Here is a 15256-nt window from a genome sequence, read left to right as displayed (position 1 = left end):
TTAGGGAATCCCCCCCATCCACTACCTCCTCCCTTCCTCACATTTCAAATCAGAGAGGCAGGATCCCCTGCTCATCCAAATTTCAAAGAGCCCTCCCCCCACCCCCAACCACCCTGACCATCTCAGGGATCTGAATTGTCCTTTTGCCCTTCTCTTGAAAGATTGGGGGGGGGTCCCTGCACTAACAGGTTTACTTTTCCTTACGAATAATACCTCTGGTGTCAGTAGCAGCTAAGAAAGCAAATAGAATATTAGAAATTATTAGGAAAGAAATGGAGAATAAAAATATCATAGTGCCTTTGTAACACTCCATTGTGAGCAGGTCATCAGATTACCACCAGATACACACGGTGCACTGGGAGTGAGAACTACCACCCGGCTGCTGCAGTAGCCTGACAGTACTTCCTTTTTAGCCAGCGATAAGCCTGCATTGGGTTTTCTGATGCTTTGCAAAAGGGGCCCTTACTTTTTGTTACTACTACTTAATGTATCTTATCCCACATCACTTTTTGTACTATTAATTACAAATAACTTGTTAGCCACATTGAACCTGATCTATTGGGATAAGGTGGGATATAAATGAAATAAATAAATAAAATAATAAGAAATATTGTATGGGGAAATAAGGGGAGATGTGTACCTGGGACCTTTTGTGTAAAGTCCACTGCAGTGCCCCCTAGGCTGCCCCACTGCTCTGCTGGGATGTCTGTGTAGCCAGCCTACTAAGAATGTTGCCCCCTCCCCCCTTACATTCCAATGGCTTGTTTTTGTGTGGTTTTCCCTTGGACCTTTTCTTTTTTCCCCAAAAAATGGTCCTACAAGATAGACGCACCGAGCACAAAAGCATCTAGCAAATGGCCATTTTTGAAACAAGAAGTTGGTCGTTTTCAAACCAGAAACACATATATTTTCACTACTGGATTTTTGGACGTTTTTAACAAAAGATCCAAAATTGGATTTTAGACGTTATGTCAAAATGTCCCTCATAATATAACCATAAAACAGTTTATCGTGTGTTTTTGAATTGTGGGCATAAAGTTTGCATTCGGACCATTATATTTTCCCCATATACTAATTTTCAGAAATATCATTTTCTTTTCAGAACCTGTTTTTGTGGATGCTCAGGTTCTTCCAGACGGTACGGACCCAAATGATGCCAAAGTGTATTTCTTCTTGAAAGAGCGACTGACAGATAACAGTGGTACCACCAGACAGATTCACTCAATGGTTTCTAGAGTTTGCCCAGTAAGAACCTTTCCTTGTATTGTTTTAGAGGCTTCAACCAAATTAATAAGGTAGAACAACAAATTGCTTAATAATTGATGAAAATTTCTTGTTCTTGATTATAAAATCTATAAGATCTATTAAACACAAGCAAGTAAACAGCCAACGTGATTTAAGAGAGGTTCCTGCCTGTTTACATCGTGCTCAGTGGGCCGACCACCAATATTCAGCAGCAGGTAACCAGGCAGTTCTGCTGAATATTGGTTCTGACCAGACATTTTTGCAGTGGACCAGAGAGGGGTGTTCCAATGGCAGAGATGGAGAGGAGCTGGCAGCTCTGCGTGTGCCCGCATAGCTAAGCGACCACAAAGGCCACATTAAAAACAGTCCTAAATTTTGTCACTTAGCTACACGGATAAGGCATTGAATGTCGGCTAGCACCCACATATCTGTCAGTTGGGTTGATGCTTGTTGCTCCCCTTCCCTCCCCACCTCCACCCTCAAAGCAGCTTCAATCCCTCTCCAGCTCCCCAGGATCTCCAATCCCCCAAACCCCAGAAGGCCTTCCTGGGATTGCTTACTATCCCCTGGCAACCTCTAGTGGTGGTCTCATGGTACTACTACTAGAGGTCAAAACGGCCATTTTTAAGGAGGAATAAAGAGGGGCAGGAGTAGTAGTGTTTGCTCCTTCCCCAAGGATCACTAGGGACAATAAGTAGGCCTGAGGGGACCTTCTGTGGCTCAGGAGAGGGAGGATCGGAGGTCCTCGAGGGCAGGGAGGTTCAGAATATTCAGCCAGGGCCCATAGCACTGTCTTATGTGGGTCACGACTGAATATCAGCTGGGACCAACTTAAGCTCCAGTGCCCAGATCAGTAGGATTTTCTCTGGATATTCAGTGCTGGTGCCCGGATATGATCTAGCATTGAATATCCAGGGTTAATTCTACCCATGCTGACCACTGCAGGCTGAATATTGACTGGAAGTTCTTTAATTCAAAGAATCAAAAGTACTTATCCATATAGCAGCAGCCACTGTGAGGTAATATTGTAAAAGAACAACTAGGTTAATATGGCAGGAAGGTGCCTATTTTCTAAAGACAGGAAGGCAACTGTAAGTCCTTGTAAAATAGTAGCACAAATCCTGTGGAAATTATGCCTAGTGCGAAGGTGTTGGCATTATACCTGCTCATATGTACACAAATACATCACATGTAAATTGCAACTATGTCTATATCCTGCCAAAACTGTGCACCTGAGAGAACCCCCAGCATGCCCCGCTCATGTTTAGACAAGGCCTAATTTTATAACAGTCCAATTAAAATGTCCCTCCATCTGCTGAAAATTCTTGTAGACCACCTTGAATTATCTGGATAGTTATAAAGGAGAAAAAGACCTCGGAACTTTAACAGCTCTACATCTCTCTAATAGTGACTGGGTTGCAATTTATAATCATTGGAAATTTGTTCGATTTTTGCCAGCTAAAGTCCTGCAATGCAGGGCTTTGGAAATTGCTTCCTGGGGAAGCCTTACAATTAACTGGGGAGATAGTGTCAATCTTTCCAAGAAGGGACAGTTGCTACGTTCAATCATCATTCCACTTTTGAATCCTGGTGATCGTAACAATTATAGACCAACAGAAAGTTTGCCAGTATTGACAAAGATGATGGAGTGGGGTGGTTGTGGGGGGTTTCTTTGGGGGGGGGGGAGTGGGGTGTTGGAATTACAGGGTGTTGTGGATGAGATGGAAGTATTAGTAGAAATATTCAGTTAGGCTTTTGGCAGATTCACAGCGCTGAGATGGTGCGGGTGGCTTTGCAGGATGATGTATGTGGATATTTAGATAAAGGTGAGCAGGTGTTCTTCTCATGTTTATCTTAGTGTCTGCTTTTGATTTAGTCAATCCCAAATTGTTGATTTTTCATGGCAAAGGAGATTGGGATCGTAGCTTGGTTAAGATCTATTATTCTAGTGTGGAAGCCTCGGGTGTTATGACATTTCCTTGCAGAATGCCCCTGGGGTCCTCTGTATCCCCACTGTTATTTAACATCTTTTATGCCCACTAGAATAACCGTTTATGAATCCGAGCATGGTGGGGTCTCTCTTTGCCTCCCAGGTTGAGATGAGGATACAGCCTCAGCCATGTTGAATGAGGGAATGAGGGCTTGTGATATGTTGAGTAGTTGATAGGAAATAGATCAGTCCTTAATGTACAAAAGACAGAAGTTTGGGTGAACGGTGGGTGGATAGGTGGGTGGGAAGGTGGAAATTCAACAGATTGATTTACAGTGAGGGTGTTTTTCTGTGCCACAAGAACTCAGGGGTCCTTCTACAAAGGCAGGCTAGCGGTTTTAGTGCACTCTAATCATTAGCATGCACTAAATGCTAGAGACGCCCATAGAAACATATGGGTGACTAACGTTTAGCGCGTGTGCTAAAGACGCTAGAGCACCTTTGTGAAAGGACCCCTTCGGTTGGTTTTGGCACTATGTATTTTCAGGGGAGGCTCAAGGGGTTCAAACAGCGAGGGCAGTGGATGATGCATTGGTTACTGCCCTTATTACCCATAGATTTCTTGTAGCTGGTGTTTCAATTGTCAGTGCTTCCAAGTTTGGATTATTGTAATGTATGTATATTGGGCTGCCTACGAATGCTGCAGAATGTGACTCCTCAGTTAATTTTTAAAACATCTAAGTGGACACTGACTTGACCTTTTGAGTGAGCTTCACTGGTTGCCTATTCAGACTGAAGTAAGGTTTAAACTTTTGTACTTGGCTTTTGGGTTCTACATGGGAAAGGACCAATGTATTTGTTTCAGAAATTGTTGTTTTCATGTTCCAAGCTGGCACTTATATTCAAGTCAGGGGACGTTCTTGAGGTGCCATTGTAACTCGCTCCTCTCACCCAGTAGCGGGTGTTTGTGCTCAGAAGGTGAACTCCTTGAACATAGCTTGGGGTTCGGGAGACTGAATGCTGCACTACTCAAACCAGGGTCCCTCCAGATCACACGTAGGAACCACAGAGTAGTCAAGGGGAGTCGAAGAAAACAACAGAACTTTATTGAACGAGATGAACTCTGTAAGAAGGGTCATGGAATCCACAGCACATGACTCAGATGGTATTCGACTCTGATACTATAAAGTCACAAGAGCACTTAGTCTTTCCTCTCATGCACAACCCCTTTTGCCTGGCCTGCAACCAGTTGATACTCCACAATCACCTTCTCCAAGGTATAAATCGCCATCAACAGAGAAATGGATTGGCATTCACTGTCCAAGCCTTTCAGGGTTCACATATAAGTACATAAGTATTGCCATACTGGGAAAGACCAAAGATCCATCAAGCCCAGCATCCTGTTTCCAACAGTGGCCAATCCAGGTCACAAATACCTGGCAAGATCCAAAAAAAGTACAAAACATTATATACTGCTTATCCAAGAAATAGTGGATTTTCCCCAAGTCCATTTAATAACGGTCTATGGACTTTTCCTTTAGGAAGCCATCCAAACTGTTTTTAAACTCCGCCAAGCTAACCGCCTTTACCACATTCTCAGGCAATGAATTCCAGAGTTTAAGTACACGCTGAGTGAGGAATTTTACCTCCCTAGCATGCCCCGATGTTACATTTACCCAGTCAATATCGGGGTAATTGAAATCACCCATTATTATTGTATTGCCCAGTTTGTTTGCATCCCTAATTTCCTTTAACATTTCTGCATCCGTCTGTTCATCCTGGCCAGGCAGACAGTAGTACACTTCTGTCACTATCCTTTTCCCCTTTACACATGGAATTTCAATCCACAGTGATTCCAAGAAGTGTTTTGTTTCCTGCAGAATTTTCAATCTATTTGATTCAAGGCTCTCGTTAATATACAATGCTACCCCTCCACCAATTCGATCCACCCTATCACTACAATATAATTTGTACCCCGGTATGACAGCGTCCCACTGGTTATTCTCCTTCTACAAGGTCACAGAGATGCCTATTATATCTAATGTTTCATTTAGTGCAATATATTCTAACTCTCCCATCTTATTTCTTAGGCTCCTGGCATTCGCATATAGACATTTGAAACTATGTTTGTTGTTCCTATTTACATCATTGTTAGTACTTGGCAGTATTAATTTGCAATCTTTTCTCTGATTTTTATTTTTATTTAAGGACACCTGATCTACTACAGTCTCTTTTGCAACCTCACTATCAGGATACCCTATCTTCCCTGCTTTGGTGATATCTTTGAAAGATACCTTATCCCAAACCATGGGCTTTTCAGCGACTGTCGGCCTTCCCCTTGTTTCTAGTTTAAAAGCTGCTCTATCTCCTTTTTAAATGCGATGCCAGCAGCCTGGTCCCACCCTGGTTAAGGTGGATCACATCCTTTCAGAATAGGCTTCCCCTTCCCCAGAATATTGCCCAGTTCCTAACAAATCTAAAACTCTCCTCCCTGCACCATCGTCTCAGCCACACATTGAGACTCCGGAGCTCTGCCTGTCTCTTGGGCCCATGCTACCCTAGAGGATCTGGATTTGAGCTTTCTACCTAAGAGCCTAAATTTGGCTTCCAGAACCTGTTTCCCACATTTTCCTATGTCATTGGTACCCACATGTACCAAGACAGCCAACTCCTCCCCAGCACTATCTAAAATCCTATCTAGGTGATGCGTGAGGTCTGCCACCTTCACTAGGCAGGCAAGTCACCAGGCAATCCTCACGTCCACCAGCCACCCAGCTATCTATATGCTTAATGATCGAATCACCAACTACAACAGCTGTCCTAACCCTTCCCTCCCGGGCAGCACTTGGAGACATATCCTCGGTGTGAGAGGATAGTGCATCCCCTGGTGGGCAGGTCCTGGCTACAGGAGTACTTCTTACTTCACCAGTGTGATGGTATCCTTCTAGGAGACCTCCCTCCTCCAAGGTAGCACAGGGGCTACCAGACTGGAGGTGAGAACTTCTCTACAACATCCCTGTAAGTCTCCTCTATGTACCTCTCTGTCTCCCTCAGCTCCACCAAGTCTAGCCTCAAAAGAACGGACACGTTCTCTGAGAGCTAGGAGCTCTGCATCTGGCACACACATATGACATCTCACCAACTGGGAGATAATCATACATGTGATACTCAATGCAAAAGACTGGCTAGCACCCCTCTCGCTGCTGGACTGCTGACTCCATCTTAGTGTTTTTGAGTTTTTCAATAATTTAAAACTTGCTACAGTATTAAGGATATTAGCCTAATATAAAAGTGTCTTTTAGTTTATATAGTATATTGTATGATTTAGTTAGTGTTTCCTTCTTAGATGGTAATGAAATGTATTTAAAACTCTGTAAGAGCACTCCTTGCTTGTTACCCTAATTACAATAACTGAGTATAAATGAAGAGTTGTCCTAGGGGTGGGCGGGGAAGGAATCACTAGCTGCGGGGCAGACAGCATCCTACCCTTAAGCCCGGGTTGCAGCGAGACTCTCCAATCTCCAGCTCACAGGTCGGCTCCTAAATACAGCTCAAGCAATTAACAGCAATGCTTAAATCCTGCTCCTTTCTCAAGGTCTTAGCAGGTACCCCTCTTCAACTCAAACGGGTCTCTTGGTGAGGGTTCTGGTCTTCTAGAATACAGGCAACCAAGGACAAGTTTACACAGAACTGCCCTCCCTTAAATAGCAATTCATTAGCTCCACCCCCACACCAAGGCCCCACGAATCTTCACACTCTCCAGTGTGCGATGGACTAATGATTTTCTCTATGTATGGTTCCTCCACACACAGGGCTCAACTATAACAGTGGGTTACACCATAAGCGAGGCAAATCCAACAAGTGACGTAGAGGACTATAGTGCCCTCATTTGTGACCCTGGAAATGTGTAATAAATTGCCCAAAGAGATGCAAAAACAAACAAGTTATAGGTGTATATTAAGGCACTGAAAATATGACTGTTGTGGGGAGTTCTGCTCCTGTTGAGTTGGGGTATTGAACAGTAAGGTAGGGTTGGGATATTTTTATGTTTCTATTGTTTTTTTATTATTGTACACTGCTTCGATTGTATCGGTTGGTATAAAGAATTTAAAATAAGTAAATGAATGAGGTACTTACTGTATTCAACCAGTTCATCTTTATCCATTTATTGGTAAGGCAAGACTTGCCTTTGCTGAACCCATGCTGACTCATTCCCTTAAGCCATAGCTGTAGTCAGTAATTTTGATTTTTAGTATAGCTTCAAACATTTTAACTGGCACCAACATCGGTCTCACTCGTCTAGTTTCCCAGATCATCTTGGAGCCATGTTTAAAATTTGGCTTTACATCAGCCACCTTCCAATCCTCTATCATCATGGCTATTTTGAATGATAGATTACAAGCACCAGATAAGCAACTTTTTGTTTGAGCTCTTTCAGGACTTCGGGGTGAATGCCATCTGGTCCTGGTGATTTGCGTTTGTGAATTCGATCTACTACATCTTCTAGACTTACAGTGATATGATTTAGTTGCTCTGAATCTTTACCATCAAAGATGGTTTCCAGTGTGGGTATGATCACAACATCCTCCTCAGTAAAGACTGAAGCAAAGAAATCATTTACAGGTCAATATTTAAAAGCATCAAATAGTAAATTGAATATTGCTTCTTTCTGGATTAGTTTTGGCACTGATCACATTATCTAAATATTCAGCATCAACCACTAGCCAGATAGTAGCACTGAATATCCAGATGTGTTTTAACTCTTGCAGATAGCATTTTTTAAAAAATGTCTTTAGCAGTTGAATATTGACACACAAGTTTTTAAGCTTATTACCATTGAGTGTTACTATTTTTGTTTGCAAATATTTGTATTAACTTTATCTCAAGAGATGAGCAATACAACAATGAGAAACTCACATAACTGACAACAATGCTAGATTTGCAGCCAAAAGCTCACAATCATTCGATTTAATTTAAAGAAATTTAATTTAAGGTCTTTATATTCTGCTTAAACTTGCAAGCCTAAGGCAGAGTACAACATAAAAAAAAATCCCAATGCTAGCACATTACAAATACATTTTTTATATAAAAGCAACAAATACATATTAAAATAATTTTACAAGTCCAGATAAATCAACTGTCTCTAGTTGATGCAAGCAGTCCTTGATACAGTGTGTTATTGCATGAGACAGCTCTTACCACTGAAGAAGTTTGCGAATAACCATGTATTTGAAGTTCTGCAAAAGACTGGTTATAAATAATTTTATATTGTCCAGAAGCACATTCCAGCGTTAAATCATGTTGAAAGTAGCCTTTGTGAAAGTTCATTGTAGAAGGAAAACATAAATTCCGATATTCAAAGTGACATTCACAGTGATTTAAGTGGGCAGGAAAGCCTCCTGCCCACTTAAATTACTCATGGCTGCCTAACCACTGATATTCAGCTCTAACCAGCCATCAAAAAAGTGGACAGATCAGGGGCAGTACAGGGGAGAAACTGGCAATATTGAACACTGGCACCTGCACAGCTAAGTGGGTAAATTTAGGACACCTCAAAAGCTGTCCTAAATTCAGGTGCTTAGATACAAGGGCCTGGCTGAATATTGGCCGGAACCCACATAACAAAAAAGAAAATTGCAGAGGCCCTCCAATTCCCCCCCCCCCCCACCCCATATCATGGGACTTCAAGCCCCCCTCCCCCTGACCATGCAACCTCCCACCCCCACTCCTCCAACATGCAGGATATGTCCCTTCCTGGGCTACCTGCAATCCCTGTTGGTGCAGTGAGGGTACTGGGGACATAAGCAAAGCCCATTCACTCCCACCCCTAGCGACTGCCTTTCCAAAATGGCTGCTGCGCCCTCTAGCAGCAGGCTTCATAGTACTTCAGTATAATTTTCAGGGTCACCTCTGGAAACCTTATTAAAAATGATACTTTGGTCACTCTCCAACCTTCAGGTAACGCACTTGATTCTAAAGATAGGTTATAAATTATTAATAGATATGTAATTTCATTTTTTAGTTCTATCAGTGCTAGAGCTGTACCAAAGCGCACATTTTACTATTCAGCCAAATACAAATAATGAAAATTATTGTTCAGCTGAATATGAATATCAAGTGTAAATAATGAGAACTGACCTTTAACATAACAAAGAATAAATGAAGCAACATGAAATCACAGATCAAGTGTTTATTTCAGTAGGATTTAGCACAGTAGAGCCCAGGATTATTCATATTCGAATCTCAAACAATATTCAACTGAATATGAATAAATTATTCAGGATCAAATTGAATCGAATACCCTAATCAGTACTCCTTTTGGAATCACATTGAAATATAAGGCCAATGATGTATTAATTCATGTGTATGTGAGCTAGTCATAAGATCGTGATTACTTCTGCATTCAGTCTATATGCACTCTACAAATGCACTCGATCTGCAGCCCCTCCTTACCTCTCTACCCTCATCTCCCCTTACATTCCTACCCATAACCTCCACTCTCAAGACAAATCCCTCCTTTCAGTACCCTTCTCCACCACCGCCAACTCCAGGCTCCGCCCTTTCTGCCTCGCCTCACCCCCATGCTTGGAATAAACTCCCTGAGCCCATACGCCAGGCTCCCTCCCCGCCCATCTTCAAAGCCTTGCTCAAAGCCCACCTCTTCAATGTCGCCTTCGGCACCTAACCACTACACCTCTATTCAGCAAATCTAGACTGCCCCAACTTTACATTTCGCCCATTAGATTGTAAGCTCCTTTGAGCAGGGACTATCCTTTTTTGTTAAACTGTACAGTGCTGCGTAACCCTAGTAGCGCTCTAGAAATGTTAAGTAGTAGTAGTAGATTTCACAAATGGATTTTGAAGAGATTAAAACTGCTTCGTTTTATGTTTCGATTGCAGAACGATGTAGGTGGGCAGCGCAGTCTGGTTAATAAGTGGTCAACATTCCTGAAGGCCAGGCTGCTGTGTTCAGTAATGGAAGACGACGGCACAGAAACAAGTTTTGATGAACTAGGTATATTAGAGCTAGAGGGGGAAATGTCTGGTCCTGAAACCTACAGATGCACTGCATTATCTATCTGATATTTTTTTCATGAACAAATCTGTTATATAAAGTTTCCTTGGTATCCTATGCCACCTACACTTTTCCTCTTTAAAACAGCAGAATTATGTTAGGGCTGGTCCAGCGCTGTGAACTGCCATTACAATGTCCAGGTTCAATTCCTAAGTACAGTTACCACGCCCTAGTTCAACTAAACCATTAGCCAGTCTCTGGGGCTGTTACCATGATGGCTGGGTTGAGTTGGGAAGAAGATACAAGAACAGGAGGTAAATCTCAGGTTCACAGAGACAAAGACCAATAGAAGGCAGATGCAGCAGAAACAGAACCCAAAAATATAATGGGGTCAATATTCAGGAGGAGTTACCTATTGACCAACGGCTGGTAAATGTACAGCTCCTCTGGCCACTGAAAGTTATCTTATATACACCCCAGCATTACTTCCTTCCACTGTGACTAGACACAGAATCTGTGTATCATCGGCATATATATATTGCAATATGTTTATTCAATTCTTGATATAGCGGCTTTCTGTGGTACAACCAAAGCAGTGTACATGTTATATTTAAGTTCTTTGTTGTCCCTAGTGGACTCACAACCTAAGTGGTCCTTTTAATAAGGTACACGCTAGATGATAAGATGCCCATAGGAATACAATGGGTGTCTTATCATTTAGTGAATGAATGCTAATCATTAGCACACTCTAAATCCATTAGCACACCTTAGTAAAAGGACCCCTAAATGTTGCTTCTGGGATAATGGAGGGTCAAGTGATTGGGTCACAAGGAGCTGCACTGTGAATTGATCCCAGGTCCCCTAGTTCTGTTTCATCTGTTTACTCTTTCTGGAGTCCTCTTGGTCATGAGACACTGCATCTGACATTTGACAAAGCACCTCATGAAAGACTCCCTTTTTGGCCTTACATTGCTTTCGGGTGTGTTTTCCGAGGGTTCCATGTGCACATTAATGGAACTATCATACACATCCTATTTTATACCTATGGGCAGTAGTAAAATAGACAGTGGTTTCAAAGACCCGATAATAATAATAATAATACAAAGACTCTTATAGTCTGTTACTATTCTCGTAAATTCAGTTCAGAATATATTATAAGAAGCTGGGAATATCCAGGAATTACATTAGAATATAAAATAAATTATAGAAATTGCTGAAAGAGAACATCTTTTTACAGAATTGCATATAATTATATTCCTGAGTCATTTATATCGGAAGATTATTCCAACACAATGCCGCTTGGCATGAGAATATTATCAAAACAATTTCTTTGATGGAAAGTGAAATTGAAAAAAGCAACTCAGTCACAAGGAAGTGCTTGAAGTTGGATATAAGATCAAGGGCATCAGGAAAAAGCTGAGCATGAAGAAGTTAGGACCCAAAGTAGTGAACTGGATTGGAAACTGGTTCACTGACAGATGACACGGGGTGGCGGAAAATGGAATCTGTTGAGAGGAAAGGAGGGCAAGTAGAGGAGTACCTCAGGGATCTATTCATTATATTTGTGAAAGAAAAAAAAAAACTTTGCCTATTTTGGATGACAAAAGATTTCCAATAGAGTGGCTACCCCGGAGGGAATAGAAAACATGAGAAGAGATCTACAAAAATTAGAAGAATGGTGTAAGGTCTAGCAGTTAAAATTTAATGTAAAGAAGTGTAGAATGGTGCACTTGGAGATCAGAAATCCAGAGGAGATTTACAAGACAAGAGGTAAGAAACTCAATCATAGTTCAGGAGAGGGACCTTTGAGTGATAGTGTCTGAGGATCTCAAGGTGGCAAAACAACGTGATAAGGCAGTGGCCATAGCCAGAAGGATGCTAGGCTGCATGGAGAGAGAAATAACCAGTACAAGAAAGAAGGTATTAATGCCCCGTACAAATTATTGATTGAGGAGGCTTCTGTGTTCAGTTTTGGAGGCCGTATTTCACTAAGTGGTTCAGAGGAAAGTGACAAAAATGGCATTTGGTTTGCGCCAAAAGATGTATGAGAAGAGACTTGAGTTCAATATGAATACCCTAGAGGAAAGGAGGGATAGGACAGATAAAATGCAGAGATTTAAATACCTGAAGAGTATTAACATACAAACAAATCTCTTCTAGTGATGGGGAAGTTGTAGAGCTAAATAGGAGTGGAACAAATGACTGGTAAAGGTTCTGATTAAGACAAACTTTGTGACAGTTGATATTTCAAATGTAAAAATACCCATGAAAGGAAAGGCAGTTATGAACTGCAGCTGTCTATCTTCCTTTCCTACAGAGGATGTCTTCCTGATGGAAACCGAGAACCCCAGAAACACACTGGTGTATGGCATTTTTACAACATCAAGGTAAATTTCATGATTTTAAAACATGTGACTCCGAAGAATTGGCAATTTCAATGTTGTGCAGACAGACATGGAAAACTGTACGTTAAAAGCTTAAATCAGGCAAAATAAGGCTTCCCGGGATGTTCTTTGTTTTGAGAAACAGAAGGTAGAAGACATGATGAAACCCCTTATATGTAGAGGTCCACAAGAGGCCACACAGATCCGCAACACAGAAGCAAAAAGCAGATTCAAATCCATTATATAAAAATAATGCCTTTACTTAAAAATGGCCAACATAGTACACATTTTCCCCATGCATGGGCTGCATCAGGGGTTACAATACTAAAAGTGACCAAAGAATAAGGAAATTTAGAAACATACAAGGATAAAGTAATATATAAACACACATCACATAAAATATAGAGAATAGATGAGATAACTGATATGCACAAATAATGTATATAAAAAAAAAGTACCATCTACAAAGAGTTTCATGCAATCAATTCATGTTAAGACATCAAATGGATAGACAGGTGCTGTGTAAAGCAGACAAAAAAAATGAATAATTAAATAACATAAGAGTAGCCATACTGGGTCAGACCAATGGACCATCTAGCCCAGTATCCTGCATCCAACAATGGCCAAGCTAGGTCACAAGTTTACTAGTTTAGACATGTTGATATATCACTTTTCATGAACATTCCATGCTACCAATCCCGGGGCAAGCAGTGGCTTCCCCCATGTCCATCTCAATAACAGACTATGGACTTTTCCTCCAGGAACTTGTCCAAACCTTTTTTAAACCCAGATACACTAACCGCTGTTACCACATCCTCAGGCAAAGAGTTCCAGAGCTTATAAATATTTTCTCCTATTTGTTTTATAAGTATTTCCATGGGATTTTAATGGGTGTCCTCTGGTGTTTGTACTTTACGAAAGAGTAAAAAAAAATTTTTTTTGATTCGCTTCTACTCATTCTACACCACGCAGGATTTTGTAGACATCTTTCATATCTCCCCTCAACCGTCTCTTTTCCAAACTGATGAGCTCTAACCTCTTTAACCTTTTCTCATATGAGAGGAGTTTCATCCCCTTTATCATTTTGGCCACTCTTTAAACCTTTTCTAATTCTGCATTTTCAGTGGTCTCGCTGTACAAGTCATTTTAAAGTACTGCTGGAGTGCATAATGCATGCAATGTGCATCAAATCATTAAGAAAGAAGAAAGGCAAATGTTTGTTTGTAGATGCCCCCAGGGAGCAGTGCCTGCGATGCACACTTCCAATCAATGTTTTAGTGCTCAGCACAATTATAAAAGACCAGCAGAAAAATCATTATGTCAAGGCTTTAACTAAAAGTTTTACAACGTCTCGTATCAAAACAATTTCAGGAATAAATCAATAGCTGACAGAATTTCTCACAGAAAAAGCTTCACATTTAAGCCATACTGATTTTACAAGAGTTGCTTAGCACCTTCATCATTTAAAACTTTCCTTGACAACAGTGTTACTTAACAGCAAGAATTACCACTGGAAGGAATTAAAACATAAGCCAAAACAATCAATTTAAAAGCAACAGGTTTATAAAACAGGAGGGTCAAAGCTAAACAAGTGTATAAATCATTCTAGTGTATCATTAAACACGATTGAGCAAAGGACATGAAAACTATTTAGGATAGTGCCAGTAGAACACAGACTTAGCTTTTTCACAGCTGTTTCAATGCACTCATTAACCACTGCTCACACAGTTTCTGGAAGATATATTGTTAAGTATCTTATTCCTGATAGGTATGAAACTTAACAACAAAGCCATAATCACAAACCATCTCTTAAATGCAGTAAAAAAAAAAAAAAAAAAAAAAAAACTTACCAGCTTGAAGCACAACTGAGTACAGACTATTTCCTTCACAGCTGCAGCAGTACACTTATAAGTAGTTTCTGCTCTAAACTGTTCACAGTTCCTGAAAATATTGCGATGCTGAACATCTTATTTACTTCAAACCCTTTCCCAACAGGTATGTAGCTTAACAAGAAGAGTCATAATCAAAAAAGCAATAAATAAACCTACCAGCTTGAATTATGCACAGCCAGGCTGGTTCCTTCACAGTTGCAGCAGTATACAGACTAGTCTCTGCTCTAACAGCATTTAGAGAGCAATGCCTCATGGGAAGCAGTAGACCAATCAGAAAGTAAACCTTCTAAGCACCAAATTTAAATATAATAATATGCAAAAATATGAAAAAACAGTACCAGTCACATTAAAAATCAAAGCCATTAAAAATCTAATAGGAACAGATAATAATATACAAAAATGCATATAAATACATTTAAAACCATATAAAAAAATTAAAAAAACTACATCATAAAACAATGGTATGAAATTACAGAACATAGGGTCTCTTTTACTAAAGCACTGTACCCCCTCCCCCCCCCAACATTTAAACACTTTTAAGGTAAGTATTCAAGGTACCTGTTGCAACCCTACCTTGTTCGTCTGGCAGCGACCATATTGGAAGGATCATCTGAGCAGCAACCATCTTGGGAAGATCATCTGAAGGGCAACCATCTTGGAAGGATCATTTGAGGAGCAGCCATCTTAGGTAGCTCACTAGGAGGCAGCCATCTTGAGTTATTTTGGGCGTGTCCTTGCTTGCCTCACAGCTGAGACCAGGACCCTCTGATTGGAGGCCTATTTAAGAGCT

The 15256-nt window shown here is 40.9% G+C and overlaps 1 protein-coding gene across 1 annotated transcript in view; it reads left to right on the top strand.

The window, feature by feature from the left end:
* Nucleotides 1-15256, top strand: part of SEMA3C (semaphorin 3C) — a 154494-nt gene that overhangs the window by 82012 nt on the left and 57226 nt on the right. The window contains exons 8-10 of the mRNA XM_030215781.1: nt 1103-1245; nt 10076-10190; nt 12508-12577. Coding sequence (XP_030071641.1) covers nt 1103-1245; nt 10076-10190; nt 12508-12577 — 328 coding nt within the window. The remainder of the gene's footprint in view (nt 1-1102; nt 1246-10075; nt 10191-12507; nt 12578-15256) is intronic.

This window comes from Microcaecilia unicolor, chromosome 10, assembly GCF_901765095.1.
Source record: "Microcaecilia unicolor chromosome 10, aMicUni1.1, whole genome shotgun sequence".
In the NCBI taxonomy this organism is placed as follows: Eukaryota; Metazoa; Chordata; class Amphibia; order Gymnophiona; family Siphonopidae; genus Microcaecilia; species Microcaecilia unicolor.
This window is presented reverse-complemented; position numbering and strand designations above follow the sequence as displayed.